Genomic DNA, 20,037 nt, shown 5'->3' with positions numbered 1-20,037 from the left:
CGTTGGCTGCCACTGCGCTACACCCCGCCCCGCCGGGACGCCCGCCGCCCCGCCCGCCATTGGTGGCCTCACCGTCCCGGCCCCGCCTCATTGGGAGCCGCGCTCGCCGCTCGCAGCGTTCCATTGGCGGGCGGAGCTGACAATCGGCGGCGGGAAAAAGGAGGGGGGGGGGGGGGCGGGCGGCCGCCAGCGTCGTCCGCGGTGCAGCCGGCCGGGCCGCGCTACGTGCCGAGGGGCGTGGCCTCCGTGGCGCGGCCGCGCCCCCGCCAGGGCGCCGCGCTCCGCGGGGTAACTCCCGCGTCGGGACACGTGGCAGAACGAAGGGGCGGCGCGGGCGGCCGGGATTCCTGGGCGGCAGCCGCCGCTGCGCCGCGCATGCGCGGGAGGAAGTAGAGGCGGGGGGGGGGGGGTGGGCGCAGGCGCGGGGCCTGCAGCTCGGCACGTCCGCGCCGGAGGGGGGGGGGGGGGGGGCTGGGGTCCCCTCAGGGGTCCGGGAAAGGCGGGGGAGGGGGGGGCAGCGCGCCCGCCGCCATAACCCCCTTCTCCGAGGCGGGTCTGCCGGCGTGCGGAGCCGCTGTGCTCCCGCCGAGGCGGAGAACGGAGCGGGGGTGACCGCCTGCTGGGCCCCCCCTCCGCCGGCCGGGGCCGCGCTGGAGCCCATCGGCCGGCCGGTTCTCCCTCCGCCGAGCCCCAAACAAAGGGCGGCGGGCGCTGACCGCGGGGCCGGCGGCGTGAGGCGGAGCAGCGGCCTCTCGGCGGGAAGGAGGCGCCGCGACCCGCTGAGCCGGGCCGGAGGGAACCTGCTGCCTCCGCGCCAGGGCGGGTGGGCGCCCCGCGAGGGAGGCGAGGCGGGTGAGGTAGCGCTCTCCCTGCCCCCCCCCCCCCCCTCCTCCTGCTAAACTGCCTCACAGACCGCGAGACCGCAGGACGTTAATTACGGCTTGCCAATTAACGCTGCGTGCGGACTACGCGAGTTAAAGGGACGTTTGAGGGAGTCGAGCGGTGCCCGACGGCGGCGGGAGCTGCGGGACAAAGCGGCGGCCACCGCCCTGCTCCCGCTCGGCAGAGGCTGCGCCGCGCCCCGGGCGGGCGAGCAGCCGCCGGCGCCCGAGGGGCGGCCCGGCCCGGCCCCGCCGCCATCTTGCGCGCTGCGCCCGCTGCCGCCATGGCAGCTCAGCCCGGGGCCCCGCGGTCCCCGGAGCCGCGGAGCGGGGAGGCGAGGCGGTTCCCCCCGCCGCGGGGCCGGTCACGGGGGGCTCAGCCACGCGTGGTGCAGGCACTGGGCGGCTGTGGCGCGGCGCTCGGGCGCGTAGCGCAGCGCGGGCAGGAGGAAGCTGGTGAAGGGGGTAACGTCGTGGGGCGTCCAGTTGTGTCTGTCCGCCAGGATGCAGTGGAGGCTGCGGGGGGAAAGCCTGGAGATCCGCAGAAGAGCACCTAGCAAAGACAGCGTAAGCACAGCACCTTAATTACACTTGCAGGGCCGAGAGGCTGCCGACCCTCACCTCACACAATTCATCCAAAGCCCCCTGAAGGATCCCTTCACTTCTGAATCTTCCTCTCTGTACGCTTCACCTGTACTGCCCTTGCAGGTTTGGCGCTCGAGTGTTTCTCAGAAACCATCTTTCCAAGCTAGTGTGTAGTCTCCTTAAATACTTCTTTGATGAGAACATGCCAGGAGCGATGAAGTGTTGCCAGAATAGCTGTGTAAAGCCGTTGCTGCCTGTTCCTTGTGCCTGTCCACATGCAACCCAAAACGCATTGGGCCATCTCAGTGCCAGAGCTCACAAGACACTAATGTTTAATTTGTTTTGTGCCTGCTAGCTCCATGGGGCCCTGAAGAGTGCCATGGCTGACCCAGGAGCTATCTTTGGCTCTGGGAGTGCATGGTGTAAATGTAGTGATTCAGGTTAGGCATGTGTGGTCAGGCCCGTCTGGTTCACACAGGGGAATGAATATAGAACAAGAACTAGTTTTGACTCATTTCTTTTGAGCGCCATAGAAGGAATAAGTGTGAGCAAAAGATGTGAATGTGCAATGAGGTTCTTGTTGAACTGCAGGATGAGGCTAGCACGCAACACTGAATGAATTGTGGGTAGGCTGAGGCTGTGGGGCTGGTGAATACTGAAAGCAGAGAAAGAGAATGATAGACTAAATAGCAGAAGGATGGAGTCGTGATGCCCAGAAGTCAAAGGCAAGGATTTCAAGCCTAATGAGTCAAAGGGAAAGGAATTGGGGAGAATGTAAAAGAAGAGATGTTACAGTTGGGTCAGAAGACTAAATATAGCAGCCACGGATATGAGTGTCCCGTTCCTGATACCATTGTTCTCTGCTAGTGAAGGGGTGAAATCCAGCCGGTTATGCACTCTTCAGCCTTCCTGGCATGTAGCTATTTCCTGTCTGTATTTCCATTTGCTCCAAATCCAGAGGAGAAGGAATGGAAATGTTTTCCCTGTTGGGTGTTTGCTGTGACTCTTTTTCAGGATTTTGCATTCATCCCTGGAACACTCCTGGATTGCAAAGGTAGGCAGGGCAGGGAGTGTTACTGCTCTTTATGAAATCTCCGCTTGTCTTCTGTCCCTGCTTGTAGCCTGTGTTGTGTAACATAACTTTTGGTGGTTTTCAGTGTGAGCTGAGTAGGAATGTGTCAGTGACCCACAAGGATTTTTAGAGTAAACTGCCTTACTCTAATTCCTACCTGGCGTGCTGAAAAATTTTGTTGACTTGTTCCAGGAGAAAGCAATTTGAGGAGGAATTCTTCCCAGGAGTTCAATAATACGAGCAACATGATCTAGACAGAGGGAAAGCACATCTAGATACAAAGATGATGGCACTTGTGTCAGTGAAATGAGTAAAACAGATGAAGTCCTACCATCGTCTCTGGAGAAATATTTCCCAGGTTGAGGATCAAATAGGTACTCGCCAGTTGCCATTTCAAATGCCTAGAAATGGAGTAGCACTGTTAATTCACTACCTGGCTTTGAGGGGTTTTTTGCCCCATTAACTGATAGTACCGATTTCCCTTGGTATCACACAAATTGATCCTAAAATATAGAAATATTCACACTGGTTTGATCTGCACCATGGTAAAACAGCACCTGTAGCTCCATCAGGATGTGCCTGGTTCAGTCAAGCCTGAGTTAACATACACGGAGTGTGAATTGCCTTATAGCATTAACTAACTAAGAGTAAGTTTTCTCAGCAGCATACGTAGTTTCACTCCAAAGTGACTGAGTGGAGACAGCCCTGTTTTCCTTCTCAGCAAGGAATTTTTACTTTACATGCAGCGTGTATAGGTGGCCGTTGCGGACACGCTGCCCCTGGCCTGTTGGCATCAGTCACCTCCCATGCACACACAGCGTTGTCCTCAGTCCTACCAGGCAGCCCGTGCTCCAGATATCCGCAGGAGTGCCATAGTCTAATCCAAGAAGCACTTCCAGGGCACGGTATGGCTGGGTCTGTATCTCCTTGGAAAACGGCTTGTACTGAAACAGAAACAAACTCCCTTTGGTTAGTGTCCGGAAATGAGTAACGACAACGCTTGTGCTCACACGCTTCCCACGGAGCGAGGAGGACACTGAGGGGCAGAACCGAATATGAGTACTGAACTCTGCACAGGGCACGGCAGGCACGTTCGCAGCCCCACTGATGGCAGGGTGAATTTATCTCCCAACACTGAACATGGTTTTGAATTTCCAGTTGTAGGGACTAACTGCAAACTGAATAAACGTCCAAAGTTGGCAGTGTCTCCAGGAGTACCGTGCCCAGCTTGGAGTGCTGAATATAACACACACACACCCCCCCCCGCAACTGGCATCTCAGCACACTGAAATAGCTGTTCAGCTGTAAAAGGACAGACACACAGGGTGGGATGGAAAGAAGCACACAGCATCCTGCAACGCCATGGGATTGAGACTTGGAGCAAGACTCACTGTCCAGCATGCGCTGCCCAGATCTGCAATTTTCACTTCTATGCTCATTAAATCAGATTCTTCCAATTGATTGCCAAGATCACCTCCTAGGTGGAAAGGACAGAGAGAAATCAGGTCTTTCCAAACCAACAGGTACGCATCACTTACCACAGGAGAGGCATGTATGCCTGCCTTTAAAGTTTTCAGCCTAAAAGATCCTAAAATGCTTTTTATCATCAATAAAATGCCACCCCTGTTTTTTGAAGAAACACAAAGGAAGAGCTAGTATCCAGTCAAAATCAGAGACGGTGCTTGGGAGGACAGGAGCTTGGCGTGGAGTGGTGTGACCATGTGCTCCTGTCCTGCTGCAAGGTTCTCACACTGAGGTTAAATTACTGTGGGCCCAGAGGAGAGCGTATGCTTCTAGCGCTGGTCAAGCACAAAACATCTGTAATGCCTCTAGCCCTCAGCAATCCTGGCTGTCACGGACCTTGGACACAGCCTGCTTGGCAAGTGCTGTAAAGGTTACATTTTCATATGACCCTGGAAAAGGGTAATTTTTAGCTTACTGCTTTACAGTGAGCTGTCAGTCTGTGCTAATATTTTTGGTTGGAGCAGAAAAGCAGAGAGTCACTAATTTAAAATTCCCCGATTGCCTCAGAGTTTGAGAGACAAAACAGTGCTGTCCTGGGAGAGATACTTGTGGGAGAACATCATGTGAGGATAATATGAAGGGTCTTGTTGCTGAGAGATGAGCTGATCTCTTGAGAAACTCTCCAGCCCTACATCTTATTCAATATTCACACTATTCTCTGCAAATAAATTATGTCTCAAAAGTCCTTAAAGATTAGCATTACATACAAGTCTCCCGCAAACCTCAGAAATATGGGAAATAAAGAGCAGAAGTGTCGCACAGCTTTCTGATCAAACCATTTTGTATGTAAGCCCTTCAGTGGCTGAAAACGCCAGACACAAGGGAACTATCCTGTACCTGAAGCTGTAAGAATGAGCTCCAAGGTTGTGGTGGGGCTGTTAGCAGATGCCTGAGATCTGTAGCTGTCCTCTGCACAAACCTATCTGCCAGACTACGTTTCTGTAGGTACCTAGAGTAGCTTGTAGCTGCTGAACCTGATGCTTGTATTAAGCAGGGATAGGAGAGGCCTCGGCAGCATAAGCTGGCTGCACTGTTTTCTACTGGCCATTGCAGGAGATGGGAACATGTTCCTAAGGTATCTGTACCTGCTGCCTTTCTGTTTCCCTCCTGGCAATAAACAGTAAGTCCCTTGTTAAAAAAACATGGAGCGCTCACCTGGTCCCTTTAGCCTCAGATCTGTTTTCTGGCCATGGTCGAATGGATCGGGCAGAAGCCTTCGAAGGTTTTTGTCACACCCGCACAGCAAGATGTTCTCCGGTTTGATGTCCGCGTGGATGATGCGGCAGCGCTTGTGCAGGAAGTGCAGCCCGGCCAGCACCTGGGCGAGCGGGCAGCAAGTCACCCAGCAACGCGGGGGTCCCCACCGCCTCCCCTGCCCCCGCGGCTCTCGGAGCAGTCGGGCACCGTGGGACCGCGAGCGGAGGACGTCCTGGCGTTGAAGAAAGGGGGCACTGATGATAACTATCTGCAATAAATTTCTTCTGTGCGGTGAGCGCGCTGTATGAAGCTGGAGGTGCAGGCAGTGGCGTGGGTTGGGAGCGGGCACAAGGGGTTTTGTGGCACAGCATGGCTGGAGGGGCGGGCGCCAGAGCCCCCGGTGCGAGGGGCTGGGGGAGCCCAGTAGGGAAGGGGCTGTCTGGGGGAGGTGGGGGTGACACGCAGCAGAAGGTGGTGTGAAAAGCCACAGATATCAGCATGGACGGGCAAACCCGTGGAGGTGGAAAGAGGATAGGGCTACGAGGAGGCATTAGGATCACAAAGCTGAACTTTCTCCTGAAAAAACCCTCCGGTTCGTATGGCTGTACTGCCCTTGGGCCACTGTGCCTTCCTGCTGATAATTGTTCCAGTGGAAGTTGGGGGCCAGTTACAGAGGGACATGACACAGGAGGGAGTCCCATTGTACAAGGAAAGTAAAGGAGGTGCAGCATAACCCAGACAGGAGGAGGGAGAGACCATGAGTGAGTGCGTGTAGAGAGGACTTAAGAGCAGTGCAGGAGAGCCATGTAGGGAAAGAATGGCTTACGATGGAGCAAGGGAGAGATAAACAATGCCTACCAGAGAGAAACAGTCGCTATCAGAAATCAATAACAGCGAAAAGGCTACTGGGAGACTTATATTTGTTTTTTAAACACTCTGGTCAGTCATAAAGGGCTGGCAAATATTCTCTGTATTATCAAATTCTATTCTGGGATGAACACCAGCCCCAGGAAAATAACCAACCTTAAATGGTAACTGTGAAACACGGGGAAAGATTTAAATAGCTAAACTGGAATGAATCCGAAGTAAATACTGCCCCAGTGCTGATCTGAAGGGGGAAAAAGATTCTGAGATTTTACAATTGAAGTAGATAAGGGAATGGATCAAGCAAAAGTCTTGAGTGTGAAATGAGGGACAGAGATTAATGCCACTACATTTTTGTGTAACTTATTCAGGTATTAATGGAGCTTCTTCAGAGGAAAAAGAGGCTATTCCAGAAAATAGGATGAAGGAAGAAGTGGTTTTCTTTCTTAGTCTCCCTAGAAGGGCACAGAAATCAGGGTAGCAAATCTTCACCTTGGCAAGAGTGCAGACTTCTGATAAATCTCAGCATGAAAAGCAAAATGTAATTTTAACTATTCTGAGGCCTCACTCAGGTTTCCCATTCTTTAGCAATTCCCAGCCAATGCGTAAGACACTCAGTTTTCATGATCTGTTTGATCAGCACACCACATCCTTACAGGGGATGAAGAAAGAGTTGGCTCTGAGCGGGAAAACCTCAACACGGGTGGAGGACCAGCCAACCAAACCAGCAATTTAGAAGGCCCTGGAAGGACATCAGCGCTGAGAGACCTCGAGCAGCCTTTGGTGGTACCGTGCAGAAAGCTGCCGGGCCTGCCAGTGCTACCCGCGGCTGGATGCTGTGGATGGAGTTCATGGCAGGTGACCCCAGGATGAAGACATGTCCCCCAGCCAACAGCCCCTTGGTGCCCTCACCCGGTTCCAGCCACGTTCTCACCTGATGTAAAGATTTTTTCACAAAAGGCAAAGGCAGTCCCTGGGCTGCATAGTTACTCATCAGACATCGCAGGGAAGGACCCAGTGCCTCAAATACCAAGCATACATGTGAGAAAGAGTCAAGGATTCACTAACAGAGAGAAGGTGCTACCAACAGCCTTCTGCTCTTCACCAGAGCAGCCCAATACCTCCTTATCCAACCTCTCCCCTCCAGCCACCTCCATGTGCCCCAGTCCAGCTATTGCCTTGCTCATCCTCCTCACGGGAGCACAGCGCTTGGGTTTACACCATCCTGCGACTCTCCGAGGCAAGCCCAGGCTTTGCTGACCCAGAGCTGCAGCATGCTCAGCAGAAGGATATGGAAGCCATTCTCTCCAATCATTCTGAAGTCATCTAACAAACAGACAATGTTTTCTCCTGCCTGGTCCTTCTTCTTCATACTGCTCACCTGAGGGGGAGGATTCCAAGAAAGCTGTAATTAGAGACATATATATGCAACAAGGACATCTTGCACCCATTTTATCCCATTCTGCAGACTTTCTCTTCCAGGAGTTGTCATTTCATGACAAATCCCATGAAAACAGCATCAGGAAAAACAGGCTTCAAACACACAAGCAGAGTCTGTTACCAAGGAACGAGCTTCTATATGTTGCCTAGCTCTTGACCAGGTGGGGCCATCACCCTTACAGTGCCTGAATAAGTCAAACCGACCCTGCTAATAGTGTCTAGCATGCTTCCCCCTGTTTATTCTATCCCATGCAGGCCCAGAAACTGCTCCTGCTTGTGCTGGAAGGAGATTCCCCCAAGACCACATCTCCCAGCTCCTGGCAGCGATGGCTGTCCATTTCCTTCACCCTTCTGCAGCCTCTGCTCCTTGTCCTCAGAGCGGGGATGGCCCTGTGCCTCCCTGGCTGTGCACAGCAGGCTGGGACATCACTTTTTAAAACCTACACCTTCAGCAATTTCTCACAAGGGGTTGCAGAGAGGCAGAAACCTTGCGGTTGTCTTCAGCCACTCGAAGGCTACCTGTCCTACCAGGGTAGAGAGCAGCTTCCATGTCCGGAGGAACCCAGAAAAGTAGGCTTCTTTGGGCTGAAAAAGGGTTGGCTATGGGCAAGTACTGCAGAGATCTGTAAGATATGGAGTGGTGCTAGAGAGGGTGAAGACAGATCTTTCAGAGAAGAACCAGAGGGCAACAAACCCAGCACTTGGGAAGTTCAGAAACAAAGCAGAGGAGATGGTTCTTCATGCAGCGCTTGGGTAATTGGTGGCAGTTCTTGTCACAGGGTGCTGTGGTTGCTGAAGCCTGCTTGGGCTCACAGGAAAGCAGGGCAGGTCTCTTGAAGGTAAACCTGCTGAGAATTAGTGCCCATACAGACATCACCCTTAGCCCAAGAAATCTCCAACTGGAAACTGCTGTAGGCCAGTGGAGCATTCAGTGGGAGCAGCACCCTGTGCTTAGCTTGTCCTTACACCCACCTGGATATCTGCTGCTGGGCCAGGGTGAACCCCTGGTCTGCCCAAGCATGGGTGCTGCAGTACCCCCACCTCTCGCACCAGCACTGTTTGTTTGGCCTCCTACAGCAATTCATACTACTTTTTTTTTTTTTTTTCACAGCCATAACTGTCGGGATTTTGTTTCGGCACGTTGTGCAGATGCCAGATCCTCCAGCACCAGCATCAGGAGGTTTGTGCTGGCATGGCAGAAGGGAGCAGCCATGGAAGCAGGGGAGACCAGATCGCCTCTGCTGGCACCGACCACCCTGTGCCGGTGGGAACAGCCCTGGGAAGCAACTGCATTCTGCTGAATGGGAAGGCACGTCCTTCAGACAGAATTAGTAATAAATCAAGGGTAAGGCTTGGTCTGTATGCAGGATTGTGCTGATGTGTAGAAAAGCAACCCTCTGATTACATTAAATTAGTGCCACTTGGTACTTCCTCTTGCATCACTGAGTCTGGCTTAAGTCCCTTTGGATGGAACCTACAGATTTACAGGTGTGAACTAAACCTTTCTCCAACCTGCTGGAGAAAGGCCTCAGAGTAATTTGTAATGCAAAATTTAATGGCTTTTACTCATCTAAGGCTGATGTAACTTTGTATTTAGATAAACTCCAAGAATTGTAACCATGAGCTTTCTAGAACTAGCAGGTCCAGCCATCTTCAAAGGCAACTAGCTGAGACCCAGATACAGGCACCTAATTACCACATCCATTAGCAAAGGCAGGAGGAAGCCTTCTGACTTCAGATGTTTATTATATTTTTGCTACATCCTGCTTTTTCCTGCCTTCCTCCCCCCCCCCCCCCCCCCCCCAATATTTCCTTTTACTTCAGTATCAGTTCTGTGATAGAGCAATGCCCTCTGAGATGGGAACAACACAAATACAGTGGACACACTGCCATCTCCTGCTTAAGAACATTACCACCTTTTTCTGTTCATTGTCCACCTCATCTTTTCGCGGGTCCCTCCTATTTACTGGGTTTCAGTCTCCGCTGACAGAAATGGGCTGACAGGGCAAGCAGGACCCAACCAGCATGTCCCAGTATGACAGGAGGAAGAAGGTGCCTGTTTCAGAGACCAGTGCTGAGCCAGGGTGATTTCTATGAATTCCCTAACTTTTGGGGTTTTTTTCCTGTCCCCCACCTAGCTCCTCAGACCAAGACCTAGAGGGAGAAGGGATGATGAGGCTGATACTCAGACCTGAACTGAGTGGCCATTCCCACAAAGCAAAGCACAGAGCCCCAGAAAATACATACGCAGCGGAGGAGAGCGACTTCGTCCTGCGCAGCCTCAGCAAAGCCTTCCCTGCTTTTCAGGACCTTCACAGCTACGTGTTTCTTCCTCCTGGGAAATGAATCACAGCTGCCAGCCAACACATGCCAGAGTGGCCCTAACCAGTAGCACCTCCCCTTCTCCCAGTTACCCAGCGCTGGGTTCCCCAGGGAGGGTGCTGCCTTCCTGCAAGCAGCCTTGCCCTTGGTCTGCAGCACCCCATGTCCGAGGACATCCCTCCTGGTGATGCCACCAGCATCTGGCAGCACAGCTGTCCCAGGGACCAGCGAAGGGCTGGAGAGAAAAAGGCAGAGTATGTGTATTGCAGGGTCTAAATAAGAAGAGCCGATGCAGAGCAAGGGCTGATCCCACCTCATTTATGTTCTTTTGGTTTCCAGGGACCAGCTCTGCTCATTGCACCCCACCCATCTCGCTGCCAGGTTTGCCCTGTGCTCGGAGGATGCCGATGTGCTCTCAGGCAGGCAGCTGCGCACTGCTGCTTCTGCGAGAGGGGCTGGGCCTGCCCAGGAGATCAGGCACCCCTTCCCAGCTCCCCGAAAGGCGGTTAGCCCCTCACCTCGTGTCTTGGCACAGCCAGACGGTGGCAAAGGCACCGCAGCCCAGTTTGTGCAGATCCTGGTAACGCGTGTTGAACACCTCTCCTTCCCGCACGGGGTGGTGGCCTCCTGCAGGGACCATCACCAAGAGACATTACTGACATCTTTAAATGCCCTTAGACTGAAGGAGCAGCTGAGGACAGCTGTCGCCCCAGAGGAATGGCTGGACAGGTCCTGGTGGCCTCCTCTGGCCTGGGAAGAGCCTGGCACGATCTCGGCTCGGGAGCTGCACGCCTGAGGACTGACCTGAGCTCTGGGCTGCCGGCACCTCCTCCTGCACCTGCTGCTCCATGGCCCAGCAGATCCTGGCACGAGGGGATGGAGGCAGTGGGGAACCGGGTCACACAATCTTCAGCACCTCACTCCTTTAAAGAGGGTTGGTGAGCTGCAGGGCAGACGTACCTCTGCTGCATGCTGCACACATTGATTCCCTCTTCTACCCCTGCCATCCCCTCACCCCCTTCCTTCCCATCCACTTCATCAGCCCCTGGAGCTGGGCTCTTAAAAACACTATTAGCACTTCGTGGAGGCAGAGATTATCTTAAGAGGAAAGCTGGCAGGCTGGGGCTGGGCAGGCATCCTGGCAGCGTGCAGCAGGGCCAGGGCCAGGTGGGAGTCTCAGGTTTCCCTGTGCCCAGCGTGGATTTGCAGGGGCTTAGTGGGGACTGCAGGATCCCCTCCTGCGGCCACAGCAGGTGAAAGCACCCGCTCCCCATCCCGGCTGAGGCAGGCACACGTCTGGGCTCTCACTGGCAGGAGGAGCCTCATGCTTCAGCTGGGTGCAAAGCAGAACCTGCATTTTAGACACCGCAGCGCTGCACATCTGTCTGCAGCCCAGCCCCAGGGCTGGAGCATGGGTTTATCACTGACCATCCCGTGACACCCCAGTGAGAGGCTGTGACGGAGGGAGAGGCTGTTCCCAGGGTTTGTTACTATGACAGCCCAAGGTACAAACACCGAGACGGTGCAGACAGACTGATGCAACTGCTGTCCCCCTGCCCCGCAGCACCAGTGGAGAATTGGCTTCAGCACAAGTCACCTGAAATAGCAGCCCAGAGCCCGTGTTGCTAATGGAAATATCAGTGTAAACGGCTGTAGCTGGGGTACTCCCAATCCTGCCTTTCATGATTTGAAAATGTCACTTGCTGTGTGACTGAAGCTTCAGGTTAGCACACATTGCCAGAGCTTGTGACAGGTGATAATAATCCCAGTAGACCATTAGCACAGGTAGAAATATTGACCTTTAAATCTTTCAAATCAAGTCACTAGAGCGAAGTTCTTGTTTGGCACCAGAGAATTTTAAGAAATAGTTATGGTGGGCTAGCCGTGGTGGTGGCAGTAGGAGCCACATGATGGGGAGTTGTTCTGGGACAGTAACGTGTTCCAGGTGCTGAGACAGAGACATGACTCCCTCAAAAGACTGAAGTTCCTTTCCACATGCAGCTGCTCCTCCTCCCAGCATAGCAGCCACAGATGCAGCCTGCCTTTGGGCACCCAGCAAGCTCCCAGCACAGTTCTAATTAAGGGTCTGACTGGGCTTGCAACTCCGATCCTGTCAGGGACAGTCCAAATTGCCAGAGCTGACATTGCTCCATTCACCCAAGCCTGTTCAGTGGTCTGAAAGGAGCTCAAAGTCCCACCCCCTCCTTATATTTTTACACCTCTGACCGTGGCATTCACACTGTTCAGAATCAGTCTTTTTTTAGGCATAAAACTCCAGGATTCTGCATGTCTGTAAGGCCACTCCTTTCAGCAAATACTAATGTCTTGGTTATGAAACAGAGGTGAAATCAAAATTTTCCTTATTTGTGCACGGACTGAGCATATCGGTAACCTCGCAAGCTCCTGCACCACCAGAATCTGCCCAAGCCCTCTTCGCTCACATCGTTAGGACAGCAGGGCCTGATCTGAGAGTTGGGAAACAGCCTTAAAGATTTTATGATGTTGCTCACTGTTCACCTGCCAAATGAAAACTCAAGAGTGTGTGGAGAAGGGAGTTCAACTGCATCTTCCCTAGGTAGATTTTTATGGTAATGGGAGACTTTGGTGGGAAAGCAGGACCCGAAGGCAGACTCAGAGTACAAAATGCATTCCAGCACTAGGGCTGATGGAGCTTTTGGGCAGCTCAGCAGGCCCTGGTGTCCTGGCTGTGCAGGCGAGGCAAGTCTGTCCTTAGGCGTGCGAGACTTCACCTCCATCCACCCTTGTTAGTTGGATGCACTGGCAAAGGATGAGGAGCGTTGCTATGCAACTTGGTATAGGAGAGTGAAACATACTTTTCTAAGCTTTGTGATAAAGGACGATCAATGCTTTAAAGCCCTTCATTGCTTGATTTAACATTAAAAACAATTGTTTTGCTTTTGACATTCAGAGCTATATTGTGCAGAACTTACCGGCTTGCTGCGAGGCTGGACCAGGTCAGAGAGCTTCAGAACAACAACCCGGTCCTGCCTGGTCTCCAGAGCCGGGGGCAAGGAGCGGTGCTTCGCCTCTGGCCCAGAGAACTCCGCTGACCTGCACCAGGTGCCGTGAGGAGCTGCCCACCACCAGTCATGCCTTACAGTGCCTGGACCTCTGGAGTCGCAGAGCTCACCAGAGCAATGCACACCATCTTCTGCACGACCACAGACCTGGCAAACCCTTGCTGAGTGCAGCATCCCTGCAAGTTGCAACATGCAGCACAGAAGCAGCCGTGTCGGCGCGTGGGGTCCGAGCCCCAGGGGCTCTGCGCAGACTTACCGTGCAGCAGCTCGCAGGCAGGGCACGCCGCTCCGTTTGTCATCTGGCTCGTTCTGGAGCTCCCCAAAGTGAGATACCAGCTGGTGCTGCTCTCCTTTTAGTCCGCGCTGCCTGGGAGGGGTGTCCTTGAGCAGAACTCTTCTGCATCGCTGGATGGACGTGGTGAGGAGCAGGGCAGGGTATCGGATCACAGCAACCGCTTCTGGGAACAACCTTGGCTTCGGGATAGCAGGAGACCTAGGACAGCTGCAGTGGATTCACTTTACTGCTGGCCTCTCCCTGCCTCCCCCGGCTTCCCTGGCAGCAGGTCTGTCAGCCTGCTGCAGCTCCACAGTCTCCACAGCAACTATTTATAGAGGGAAATTCACAGCTCTAGTGAGATGGAAAAAGAGAAATCCTTCCCCTCTGCTGCACAGTCCCCAGACCCAGAAACCATGGGGCTGCCTGGCACTTCCCACTGCTCCCAGCAGCGTGTTGGTGGGACTCGTGGCCCAGACTCACTGCTGTGGCACCATCTCCTGCCCGGCACAGCCGTCCCCAGCCTGTTCCTGGCAGAGGGGACAGGCTCCCCAAGCCCACCTGTGTGTCATGCTGCCCACCCCGAGGCACTTCAGCCTCCCCCAGCGCTGCCCGCAGGCAGCCCAGCACCATCCCAGTGTGGTGCTGGTGACCACAGAGCCTTGTCGTGGAGAGCACCCACAACAGCAGCATCCTCCCTGCAGCTGCTGCCCCGCCAAGGGGGCACCCAAGCATCTCAGAACCCACACAAAACTGAGCAGAAAATGCCCACACACAGTAAAAATCAAAATTTTTTCCCCTGCTGACACATGCTGCAGCCTTGTGATACTGTAAAAGTCAGTCAGTAAAGAAACTCTCAGAGATCAAGGTTTATGGCTTCTAAAAGAAGCATTCCTTTATTGGCGCCAGGTCGGTGGGGATAATTCCACCTAACACTGACATCCAGACTTGTTAGTATCTTGTTAATATAGTAAAAAGTCATACATATTCATTAGTTTTCTGGAAATTATTTCCATATGGATAAGCTTTTCTTGGAACTCATCTTCATATTATAATGCCCTTTGTGCCTCCTGGTGGTTGCTTTAATGAGTCGGTGGTCGTTACTTCGTCCCCCTTCATCTTCTTCACCTTCTCCTTTCCTTAACCTTGTCTCTTTTGGCACTCGTTGTTGTTTGGATTAAGTCCACATACCACAAAACCAGTCCTTTCTGGTCTTCTTGCAACTCTTCTTCTTGTCTTTGGGTATTCAGCAAATATTCTACTTAATCTAAGCATACTGACCTCATATGGTCAGTGGCTATGTACAAGACTATGCAAGTAAGCAACAACTATCTTCAAAGGCCTATAGTTAACAATAACAGCTTTTTTTCAAGGATCTATCTTCTAAGCAGTCTATCTTCCTAAGCAAAATATTACAAGGTAATTCAGAGCTGCCATTCCCTTCTTTTTTGAGGATTCATAGTTTCTCAACTATGACCCTCACTTTTAGATATACTTGCTTTTAGAGCAAAGGTTTGTACAGCAAATGCAGCACAATGCAAGCAAGAGTACACATAGTTACAATAAAGATCACTGTTAGAAATAACAGTTTCAGCCATGACCAGTCAGGCAGCCATGAGGTGAGTTTGTGCCATACTTTTTCAAATCCCCAAGGCGTATTATCCCTCATAACTTGATCTAGAATCTTAGTCCGTTCCCAAATTTCGGCTAAATCTGTAGAAATCCTGCCACTTTGATCTACATACAGACAACAGCTTGTATTTATGGTAGTACAGACACATCCATGAGGGGCTAGTAACAAATCCAAAGCCATTCTATTTTGGGGCACTACCCGTGACAAACTGGTCACTTCTATTTGTAACGCTCGCAGGCCATCAATAGTTTTCTTTTCAGTGCTTTCAATCACTGCTGATACGTTTACTATGGTTTTCTCTACTTCACTTACCCCTAACCATGGGAGAAACCATTGGACAAAGCTGTGAAAACTTGTGGGGTGATCCACGATGGTATTGTGGACTCTCCTGGTTCTTTTTATGTATGTCCTTACCCAGGCATTCAATTCATGTAATTTATCACTGATGGTTATATTTGGGACTACTGTCCCTAAGGCACATGTTCCAGACCAGTCTGGTGGTAAAGCTTTTATAGCTTTGCCTCCACACAACCAATACCACCCATTTGGGGAATGCCACCACCCTCTCTGTCTCCCTTGGACTGTGCCCTTTCCGACCTGTCTTGGCCAGAACACTTGCTACCAGCTACAGCAGAGGTAGTTCCCAACTGTTTGATCTCCTGGATCCAAAGTTTTGTTGGTAGTTATATGTTTCACAGCAGAAAGTTTTGGATCAACAACTTCTGCAACTTGTTCAGTTTCTTTTCTATTCATGGGACCAATCCACAGGTTGTTCTAAGATGTGTTAAAGGATATTGGAACTTCAGTTAAAGAAAGGCTTTATTCCCATGCTCAGGCATATGTGTAAAATCCTTTCACTGTAATATTTGAGTAACATTTTGTATCAAGGCTACATGCAAATTTTGACCCCAATGTGAAGGCTGTTAAACTTGGTTCATGATTACCATTATTGTCATAGTGAATATACAGAACTTAATCATCCTCGCTGTAGTTTTGACTTTAATGGGGCCTGCTGCTCTACTGACCAAGAGGAGGGAGCCTTTTTAATTCTTGAATAATGATTCCATGGACCTTTGCCCCAAACCTTGACTGCAAGGTTGTCAAAAGAACTCGGAATGGTCCTTTCCATTTCTCTTGGAGTGGCTCTGAAGTCCAAGATTTGACGTAAATTCAATGTCCAGGTTGGAACGAATGTGCTGGAAGATAAAGACTTAATGATCTATTTGTTACAACATACCTAGAAAGCTGTTGGAACATTTTTCCTAATCCATTCAAAAGTTTTACTTGATCACTTTCTCCTTTGATTTATGGATCCCCCACAAATCCTGGAATTTCATAAGGACAGCTGTACATTGTTTCACAGGGACTAACATGCTGCCTTCCTTTTGGTTGGACTCTTGTTCTTAACAATGCTAATGGTAAAGCTTGAGTCCAATCTAGGGATGTTTCCTGACAGATTTTGCTTAAATAAGTTTTAATTGTATAATTCATCCTTTCCACTTTGCCACTGGATTGCGGCCTATAAGGAGTGTGCAGTTGCCAAGTAATTTGAAGTATTCTACTAACTTCTGTTACTATTTTTGCAATAAAATGTGGACCTCAGTCAGAGGACATACCAACTGGAATACCAAATCTTGGTATTATTTTTTTTATCAATCCTTTTACTACTTCCCTAGTCTTGTTAGTGTGACATGGGAAAGCCTCAGGCCAGCCTGAATAAGTATCCACTAATACCAATAGGTATTTTAATCCTCTTTTCCTAGGCAATTCTGTGAAGTCTACCTGCCATAATTCCCCAGGTGCCTGACCCTCTAACACTTTAGCAAACTGTATTTTATTTTGGGTCTTGGGATTATTTTACGACATATCTCACATCTTTCTGTAACTGATCTGACAGCTTCTATCATATTTCTCCCAAAGACTGTTTTCTGTAGATATTTTAAAAGAGTCTCTGTTCCCCAATGAGTGGTATTATGCTCTTGTTTTATCACACTACACAGTAAGCTATATGGCACTACTATTATCTTAGTGGGTACAACTGCCCACCCTTCTTTGGTGAAAGTGGCTTTCATGGCTTCTATTAACTTTCAATCCTGCTTATTGTATTCTGTTTTTTTCAGAGGAAAGTATTGCTAATTGTTTATCTGGAACCAAAGCTAGGACTTAGTTTTCTATCCCTTTTCCTGCTGCCCCTTTGGTAAGTAAGTCTGCTAACTTATTACCTCTAATCTGAGCAGTCTTTCCCGATTAATGGGTTCTGCAGTACATTACAGCAACTTCGAGGGGATTGTTGACTGCCTCTAAAAGTTCCATTATTTCTTTTTTTATGTTTGATCTCACTTCCCTGGGCAGAGAGGAGCCCCTTTTCTTTCCAATTAGCTCCATGGGCATGAACAACCCCAGAGGTGTATTTTGAGTCAGTCCAGATATTTACTAATTTTCCTTTGCTGAGTTTTAGAGCTCAGGTTAATGCCACTAACTATGCCTTTAGAAGTACAGTTCGCTAGAGCTCCAGCTTCTATTATTTTTTTCAGTAACTGCATATCCTGACATCTGTCTGCCTTCTCTGACAAAACTGCTTCCATCTGTATATAATTTCCAGTCCACAACAAGTAACGGAGTGTCTTTTAAATCAGTTCAGCTAGATTATACTTCTTCAATAGTCTGGAGGCAATCATGTGTTGGCATTTATTCTAGAGTCTTGGCTGATAAGAATATTGCTGGATTGGCAGCTACTGTAGTCTTAAGAATCACATCATCTTGTTCTAGCAAAACAGCTTGATATTTTAACATCTGGCTCAAGGATAATCAGGTCCTTCTTTTTGTTCTAATACTGTAGTCACCATGCGTGGAACACAGTTATCTTTTGGTCTAAAGTAAATTTATGACCCTTCTTTATCAGCAGTATCATTGCTGCAACAGCTCTCAAGCACCCGGGCCATCCCATGCCCCCTGGGTCTAGTTGTTTGGAAAAATATGCCACAGGTCTTCTGAATTCTCCCAGCCGCTGCGTTAGGACCCCTAAAGCAATTGTCTGTCTCTCATGAGTGAACAGCTCAAAAGGTTTCTCCAAGTTAGGTAACCCCAATGTCAGAGCTGTCATGAGGGATCTTTTAAGCTGTAAACAAGAATTCTGAGCATCAGGTGTCCATTGTAAGGGTCCTAAGGAATTTTTCAGCAATTCATATACAGGTTTTACATAAAGTCTGTAATCGGCAATCCACAGGCGACACCATCCGACCATTCCTAGAAATACCCTTAACTCATGGACAGTTCATGGTTCCAGAAGCTGGCAAATCGCCTCTTTTCTTTCTTGGGTCAATTGGTGATGTCCTCTGAATATTTCAAATCCCAAATAGATTACTTGTTCCTGGGCAATCTGGGCCTTCTCTTTGGAAACTCAATATCCACTCATTCCCAGAAAATTATGAAGTCCAACTGTCAATTTGAGACACTGCTCACGAGTATCCATGGCCAGTAATATGTCATCCACATACTGTAGCATTGTTCCTTATTTATTTTCCCACCTCTATATTTCTAATTCTTTGGTCAATTGGTTTCCAAAACATGTAGGACTATTTTTAAATCCCTGCAGCAATACAGTCCAGGTATATTGAGTCATTTGTCCAGTTTGGGAATTTTCCCACTCAAAAGCAAATAGCTCTTGACTTTCAAAATCAAGTGGGATGCAGAAAAAGGCATCTTTTAAATCTATAACCGTAAACCATCCCTATGCTTCTGATAAAGTATTTAGCAAAATATAGGGGTTTGCTACTACAGGATGGACGTCTTCTGTTAACTGGTTAATTGCTCTCAAATCCTGGACTAGTCTGTAATATTTTCCATTAGCCTTTCTCACAGGTAGTACGGGGATATTATATTTAGACTCATACTCCCTTAACAGCCCACATTTCAAGAAATTCCGAACAACTGGCAAAAGTCCTACCTTAGCTTCCAATTTGATAGGGTATTGTTTCAATCTCATCAGGGATGATCCAGGCTTTATTTCAACTTTAGCTGGGTCTGCCTCCTTCAATCTCCCAGGAACTCCACTCGCCAAAACTACGCAGATCACTGCATTCTCAATCTCGAGTGGAACATTTGAAATTTTTATTTGATCCAAGTCCTGTAATAAAAATATAGAGGCCTGGGCAAATTTAGACTCAGGAAACTAAATTTCAATTTCACCTTTTCTAAATTTAATCTCTGACTCCAATTGCTTTAATAAATCCCATCCGATTAAAGGCTTAGGTGAGCTAGGCAAATATAGACATTGATGTCACCCACTGTTTCCCAATTTTAAATTTCAGTTGTTTAAAAGAATTGCCGAACTTCAGATTTCCCAGTCACATCAACAATCCCCACAGTACCTCTTCCTAAAGGAAAATCTTCGGTATTCAAAACTGAATATGAGGCGCTGGTACCCACTAAGTGCTCTAAATCCTTGTGTTCTCCCCCAGCTTTATTTTAATCAGGGGTTCTGCTGGTGAAGAATCCCCCAATCCTCTTCACTCATCCACTTCTGCAATTAATGTTGGCCTCCCTCAAGACTTTTTCTGCAATTGCAGGCAATTTCTTTTCCAATGTCCCTCTTCCCTACAAAACACACACTGATTTTCTCCCAGTTGTTGTCTATTCAGGTCCTGGCCACGACCTGCACCTCTACCTGTTTTACCATTACGAGTCACATCTGAACTTCTTCCTCACTCTACTTCCCCCCTCATTCTTTCTAAAGCTGCAATCAATCTAGCACTACCCTCTTCTCTCCACTGATTTCTATTTCAATAAATTACCCATGCCACATCTAGTTCTGCTAAATCTCTGGCATTAGCTCCCTGCAATTTCTGCAGTTCCCGCCTGATGTCATCCGCGGACTGTCTCATAAACAAAGTAGCCCACTGTAGCTTGCCCTCCTCAGATTCAATGTCTAACGTGGTATACTTTTGTGCAGCTTCTTTTAATCTGTTTTAAAATTAAGTAGGTGATTCCTTCCTATCTTGTTTTATTTCATATAACTTTGACCAATTTACTGCTTTATGGGAATCCATGTCTGATTCCATACGAGATCAATATTTGATACTGTCTTAAAGATCTCGCATGTGTGGCTGCGTTAGGATCCCACTCCGGATCTGCCAAAGGTAAATGGGTGTCCACCTGTCCCATCAACACTCTGGTAGCTATTAATCCTTCCACCTGAATTTTTG

General features: G+C 49.7%; 1 protein-coding gene and 1 long non-coding RNA gene across 4 annotated transcripts; one reads left to right on the top strand and one right to left on the bottom strand.

Moving 5' to 3' along the window:
- Positions 1-525: 525 nt before the first annotated feature.
- Positions 526-18,889, bottom strand: LOC104369380 (SRSF protein kinase 3). Of its 2 annotated transcripts, XM_032994949.2 has the most exons (12): positions 12,837-12,942; positions 10,690-10,808; positions 10,404-10,512; positions 9,811-9,898; positions 7,417-7,504; positions 7,058-7,164; positions 5,218-5,380; positions 3,930-4,015; positions 3,375-3,482; positions 2,870-2,939; positions 2,696-2,788; positions 526-1,434 (listed from the first exon to the last, which is right to left on the bottom strand). In XM_032994949.2, the coding sequence occupies exons 2-12, from the start codon at positions 10,733-10,735 to the stop codon at positions 1,247-1,249; spliced, it is 1,146 nt and encodes a 381-aa protein (XP_032850840.2). In that variant the 5' UTR covers positions 10,736-10,808; positions 12,837-12,942; the 3' UTR covers positions 526-1,246. The 2 variants fall into 2 exon arrangements, 1 of the variants encoding a protein (XP_032850840.2); XR_006165981.1 differs by lacking the exons at positions 526-1,434; positions 2,696-2,788; positions 2,870-2,939; ... (2 more) ...; positions 5,218-5,380; positions 7,058-7,164 and adding an exon at positions 18,780-18,889 and having other exon boundaries at positions 9,811-10,808; positions 12,837-16,029.
- On the top strand, positions 1,337-12,928 carry LOC116962072. 2 transcript variants are annotated; one of them, XR_004407355.2, is made up of 3 exons: positions 1,337-1,448; positions 8,675-8,908; positions 12,815-12,928. It is a non-coding gene; the product is annotated as an uncharacterized LOC116962072 (long non-coding RNA). The 2 variants fall into 2 exon arrangements; XR_006165982.1 differs by lacking the exon at positions 12,815-12,928 and having other exon boundaries at positions 8,675-9,002.
- Positions 18,890-20,037: the final 1,148 nt, after the last annotated feature.

This window comes from Tyto alba, unplaced genomic scaffold, assembly GCF_018691265.1.
Source record: "Tyto alba isolate M040663 unplaced genomic scaffold, T.alba_DEE_v4.0 Super-Scaffold_3, whole genome shotgun sequence".
Taxonomy (NCBI): domain Eukaryota; kingdom Metazoa; phylum Chordata; class Aves; order Strigiformes; family Tytonidae; genus Tyto; species Tyto alba.
The sequence above is the reverse complement of the archived record's forward strand: the minus strand, read 5'-3'. Positions and strand labels throughout refer to the sequence as shown.

Coding starts and splice junctions, on each gene's coding strand:
- LOC104369380 (XM_032994949.2), bottom strand. CDS start 10,735: ATGGAGCAGCAGGTGCAGGAGGAGGTGCCGGCAGCCCAGAGCTCAG. Junction 9,899..10,403: donor TGGCTGTGCCAAGACACGAG/GTGAGGGGCTAA, acceptor TTCATTTCCCAG/GAGGAAGAAACACGTAGCTG. Junction 4,016..5,217: donor TCTGAGGCTAAAGGGACCAG/GTGAGCGCTCCA, acceptor CTTTCCACCTAG/GAGGTGATCTTGGCAATCAA.